This window comes from Oncorhynchus tshawytscha, linkage group LG28 (assembly GCF_018296145.1).
Source record: "Oncorhynchus tshawytscha isolate Ot180627B linkage group LG28, Otsh_v2.0, whole genome shotgun sequence".
In the NCBI taxonomy this organism is placed as follows: Eukaryota; Metazoa; Chordata; class Actinopteri; order Salmoniformes; family Salmonidae; genus Oncorhynchus; species Oncorhynchus tshawytscha.
This window is the reverse complement of record NC_056456.1, coordinates 37989225-37994925: the sequence shown is the minus strand read 5'-3', so window position 1 is coordinate 37994925 and position 5701 is coordinate 37989225. Positions and strand designations below refer to the sequence as shown.

Here is a 5701-nt window from a genome sequence, read left to right as displayed (position 1 = left end):
TAAATCTATGGGTTCAACCTATTGCCCATCTCTAAACTGTCAAGGCTGCTTCAGCCCCTCACTCTGATGCAGCATCCTTAAGTCTTATAATGGATGTTAACTAAAGTATCATCTATTCGTGGCATGTTGTCCCAACCTGCACATATCCATTTGGGTTTAACTCATTTGAAGTGCATTACTTACTGTCTGTCTACATAGTAAGTGAATAGTTGTGGTAAATGTATAGGCCTATAGCTGCATGAGGAATCACAATAAGAGAGACACTTGTTGAATCACCAGTTTAGAAACAGAGCCAGGTCGTGGACAAAATGGATGACAAAATTCATTTTTTATTTGCAAACCAAGCAATGCGTAATGTCTCATCTTTCAAACAACTGAAACAATATCAACACCATTCATCCAGAAAATGGATAGGGTTATGTTGTTTTCTGACAAAATATAGCATTCTCAAATGCAATGTGTTTAGAATATTCAAATACAACCATTATCAGAAATTCGTACATTGGGTGGATTGAAACTGACTGTAATGTGGAAATCTTTAATCCAACAAAGGCTCTGTCTTTGAGCCATGGGTTTTCTCTAACATTTTACAAGGTCCTGGTGTCGTTGTGATGTCTGAGACTAAAGCTATATAAGGCAAAGCGTATCTGACAGGTATATACTACTCATCTGTCAATGGCTTCAACTGAGACACCTCAGGCTCCAATTTATCGGTAGCTTCCACTCTTAGATGGCCTCCGTCAGGTTTAAAGGCACACACAAATAAGTTTTTCTGGCTACATGGTTTATCATTCCATTTGCCGGTTTCTGAGAAGATGAATAGAGATGGAGACATTAAATGAATAGTATTCTTAGAATATGTCATCATATGTCATATACAAAAATAAAATGAAACATTTTCTTGCCTCCCAACCCCACAGCACCTTTTGGAATAAAATAAAAGGTCCCAGAATATTCTAGAAGTGCCAGTACTCAAGCAGTAGAAATGTAAGGGTTTCATCAGCACAATTCCAACCACAATTCCAACCACAGCCAGTTATCCCTTGCTTACCAAGCCAGTTCATCTCCATGCAACGTCCGTCACCGGATGGTTGCTTGGGTTCCTGAATCCAGGCATAGAAATTCATATCGGACCCATCGACCCAGAGGAAGTTGCTAGCCTGTGGGAGAGAGAGAGCAGGACATATAACTGACCAAGCGAGGGGGTATAACTGGTGTTGCTCACCTGCTTTTGCTAATGATGGCCAATTTGAACAGTGAACACTACTTGTTTTGAGATTCATTTTAGTCAGTTCGTATTAGTTATGGGTACCGATAGGAAAAAGTTGATGTCAATACAGTTGCATTTTTCCCCCAAACAATATTGATATACAATGAGTGTACAAAACATCAGGAATACCTGCTCTTTCCATGACATAGACTGACCAGGTGAATCCAGGTTAAAGCTATGATCCCTCCCTTATCGATATCACTAGTTAAATATTCTTAAATCTGTATAGATGGAGGAAGGGAGACAGGCTAAAGAAGGATTTTTAAGCCTTGAGACAATTGAGTCATGGATTGTGTATATGTGCCATTCAGAGGGTGAATGGGCAAGACAAAATATTTAGGTGCCTTTGAACAAGGTATGGTCGTAGGTGGCAGGTGCACCGGTTTGAGAGTGTGAAGAAAAGTAACACTGCTTGGTTTTTCATGCTCAACAGTTTCCCGTGTGTATCAAGAATTGTCCATCTCCCAAAGGACATCCAGCCAACTTGACACAACTGTGGGAAGCATTGGAGTCAACATTTCCCTTGCCAGCATCCCTGTAGAATGCTTTCAAAACCAATATTAGGAAGGTGTTCCTAATGTTTTGTACGCTCAGTGTATTTCCTGGCTTTATGACAACCTTGCAACCACATGAATGTTCACTTTTCTGTTGACTTCCACGGTTCTATGAAGTCTACACAACGGCTTGCTGATTGCCCATTGGGCCAGGTGTGAATGTTCTAGAAGCCTAAACCCACTCAACCAGTTTCCATCCATTGTCGATGGCCCAATAACAGGCAATTATGTATGCTCAGTGTAGAGCCTGTGAAGGTCTGTGAGGCACAATCTTTATGTCTTTTTACATAAAACTGTATGTTAACAGGAAGGGATAAACCAATATCACGATATGCCTTGCTCATATTGATACATCAAGCGATATCGATATCATGGATTTTAGTGCCCAACGCTAGTTATTATGATTATTAACACCTGTGAAGGGTCATTTACTGCATGACCACCGAGCCAGATGCGAGGGTCATGTCGGCTGCTCCACTGACTGAATTCATCCACGGCATTGTTGTCCTCAGCATTGTGGATTGATACCAGATGAGCACCAGACTTCACAGATTTGCAGTGATTCTATGTGATGTAGAAATTAAGGAAACAAAGACAACACATTTAGAGTTGGATTAATATGGATGGTGCTTTGGGAGTTACTTGTGGAGGTAAAATCACACAGCATACAGCAGATATAGACCCAGTGGGCACACACTTGTTAAATCAAATCAAAGTTGTTACCATGTCATTTCAATCAGAAATCAATGTTTTTCCTTCTGATGACATTGAATCAATGTGGAAAACTGGTTGGATTATGAAAAAGTCATCAACGTACAGTATAGGAATTTAGGATTTTTATCACCCAAAGTTTAACCTAAATCCAATGACATGGTTCAAAATGTTGTTTATTTCACTTTGAATTCACGTTAGTTGACAACTCAATCAATCAAAGCTAGATGTGACGTCTGTGCCCAGTGCTGATGTACACTACTGTATGTCTACCTTTAACTGAGACATCATGGATATGTGGGAACCTGAGAGAAGTCTGAATTTACCTCAGCTGACGTATAGTCCAACATCTGGTTGATGTGCTTAACACAGTAGGAGCCCAATTTGTACCAAGCAACATGACCAGTGCATGGCTCAATAGCATAATTCAATCGTAGTTCAAATGTTGAATTATCTAGGAGAGAGAAAACAAGTGACACAAGCAGACAGAGCTAATAATACAGCAAGTAAAACAGGTAAGGCTGTAGGGGAGAGTGGGGTATGTTGTGCCAACGGGTTAGTTGAGCAACACCTTGTTTCTAGGAAACCATACACAACATTACCATACCATACCCTGAGACCACTTTTTTTGGACAAGCTATGTTTTCAAAACTGTTACGTTTACATGAATTCTGATTATTTCCAGGGATACACAACATCTTGAAATATATGTAGATATATTTGTTAGAAAAAAATACTATATTTCCCCTGAAATAGTGATGCTGAATGTAAAAAATGACTCAACATACCGCAATGCCCCCTACCACTTCTGAGTAGTTTTCATTAGAAATATGTTACACTGTGACTTTATTCAAATCCTTATAAACAAACTATCTTAACTGTAAATGTTTAACCAACATCTTTCATAAGTTGGTTATTTTACCCCTGAAGACAATTAAAACTGAAAACAACACCACTTCCAAACTCAAAGTCTAGAGTAGCCACTCTGGGTTTGACATGATCATGATTGTATTGATGCTCACCTGCACGGGTCTTCGGGCAGAGGTGGGCAGAGGCCCCGAGGAACATCATCACCAGAACGAGTAGGGCCTTCATCTTGTCTTCTGTCCGTCTCTCTCTCTATCTGTTTGTTTGTTTGTATAGATTAACACAGGCAAAAGAGCATAAGTTAGCTAAAGGAGAAAAATAAAAGATTGATGTAAAAAATGGATACAAGAAGTAAAACAATTGTCTTACCAAAGTGTGAACTCTTTCTTTTCTATTCTTTTGACTTTCTAATTCTTTCGCTCACCGCTCTCTGCTTTTATAGTGTATCTGTCTCATACCCCTCCTCTACCTCCTCTTCACCTCTGCATGCCTCCTTGTTTGTCTCTATCCTTATAAGGTCTGTTGTTTTGGTTGGTTATTAATTCAGTACCTTATGAGTACAATTAACCATTTCAAAGCATTTCAGAAGATATGACAAAATGTCATAACAAGGAAGAAAGTTCATCATATTTTATCATCTTAAAATGTAGTAGCCTATTGTGCATATTTGAAGTTAGGCTTATCATGAAGTGGAGTTGTGCATTCCAACACAATATTGACCCGCTAGAGAGAAGAGATGTGTCAATTATAATTTTATGTTGGTATATTTATTTGACGTTAGATTGCTGACATAGAAGACAGGTTCACTGCCAGTTACTGGGTTCATGTCAACGTTTAACTTATTTTTTATGTAACCTTCATTTAACCAGGCAACTGAATTGTGCAATGACGACCTTGGAAGAGACAAAAGGCCTCCTGTGCAGACAAGGGCTGGAATTAAAAATGTAAAAACACAATATAAGACAAAACGGACAACACAGACAGACGACACTGGCAACAGTGCAAAAACAACAACATAATCAAATCATAGTCAAATTACATACAAGTGTTTTAATTGACACGTTCCCATTTTTAAACCTAAGATTAAAGGGATAGTTCACCCAAATTACAACATTATATATTGGTTTATTGACTTGTTAAATGTATTTTTTATTTTTTTATTTTTTTATTTCACCTTTATTTAACCAGGTAGGCTAGTTGAGAACAAGTTCTCATTTGCAACTGCGACCTGGCCAAGATAAAGCATAGCAGTGTGAACAGACAACACAGAGTTACACATGGAGTAAACAATTAATGCACTTGTGAGCTCCGGACAACACAAAATCGTCCCGAACAAAAGACTAACATGTCAGAATTTTCTGTCATAGCTCTGCACTTTTTGTGCTGTGTGAATACCTCTACAAGGGAGATTCTACACAATTGTTGTCTGGGGCCAATAGAAACATGACATGTAGAACAGATTAATCAATTAGTTCATCTTTTTACAGCACAATAAGTTTATCCTACATTCAGGCTGTTTATGTGTATATTTCACACTGTTTTGTGAAAACAGCCAAATATATCCACATCGGATTTAATTAACCACATTGTAGGCCAAATAGAACACATAGATTCTGAAGGATTTGACAAATAAGCTAATTGTTTTGCATTCTATTATGAATTACATTTTCAAACCAAACTTTATTTACACAACGTTAGCATTTGGAGACAGTGGGCAGGTCAACAAAAGCATGGATTGCAGTCTTAGACTGCTTACAGGGTAAGGAAACCAATATTACATTATGTAATTTGAGTGAACTATCCCTTTAAGACAGAGTTGAGTTGGGATATTTACTCAGTCATGGCATCATTGGACCGTCCTGTATTTTTGTTTTTTCATCTTTATGCTCTGCATAGGCCTATGGCACCTGGTAACCCTAGACCTTGACCTGAGTAGTTCACAACAGATGTGTGTGGGGTTTGAAAAGAACAGGGAAAAATGCACAATAGTACAGATTGATTTGGTCTGTGAAACTATTAATATGCCAACTCAACTCTGTCTTAATCTTAGATATCAAATGGACACGTCATCAACCCAATGACTGCCAGTAAAACCTGTCTCCTGTGCCAGCCTCCCATTCCCAACATTGTCTGTTTACTTTACTTGTCCTTGTTTCGTCCCTGCACCCACTCCATCCTCTTAATTCATTACATAGAGACATCAGTAGGAGTACACTATCAGTTCATTGGTCTGCAATCACTATGTCAATACATACACAACACATGCTCTGCACATAATAATGTGCCAGTTAGCAGACGC

The 5701-nt window shown here is 38.6% G+C and overlaps 1 protein-coding gene across 1 annotated transcript; it reads right to left on the bottom strand.

Moving 5' to 3' along the window:
• Nucleotides 1-309: 309 nt before the first annotated feature.
• LOC121841191 (C-type lectin lectoxin-Thr1-like) lies at nt 310-3886 on the bottom strand. The gene is made up of 6 exons (XM_042308099.1): nt 3772-3886; nt 3558-3658; nt 2862-2989; nt 2239-2388; nt 1052-1160; nt 310-807 (listed from the first exon to the last, which is right to left on the bottom strand). Exons 2-6 carry the CDS (start codon nt 3628-3630, stop codon nt 662-664), a joined length of 606 nt encoding a protein of 201 aa, XP_042164033.1. The 5' UTR covers nt 3631-3658; nt 3772-3886; the 3' UTR covers nt 310-661.
• Between the last annotated feature and the right edge of the window lie 1815 nt (nt 3887-5701).

What these genes read in the sequence shown, in the direction of transcription:
- LOC121841191 (XM_042308099.1), bottom strand. Translation starts at nt 3,630, where the DNA reads ATGAAGGCCCTACTCGTTCTGGTGATGATGTTCCTCGGGGCCTCTGCC. An exon ending in CTGCCCGAAGACCCGTGCAG is followed by an intron (nt 2,990 to 3,557) that starts GTGAGCATCAAT and finishes TCTCTCTCCTAG; the next exon opens with ATAATTCAACATTTGAACTA. An exon ending in TGGACTATACGTCAGCTGAG is followed by an intron (nt 2,389 to 2,861) that starts GTAAATTCAGAC and finishes TACATCACATAG; the next exon opens with AATCACTGCAAATCTGTGAA.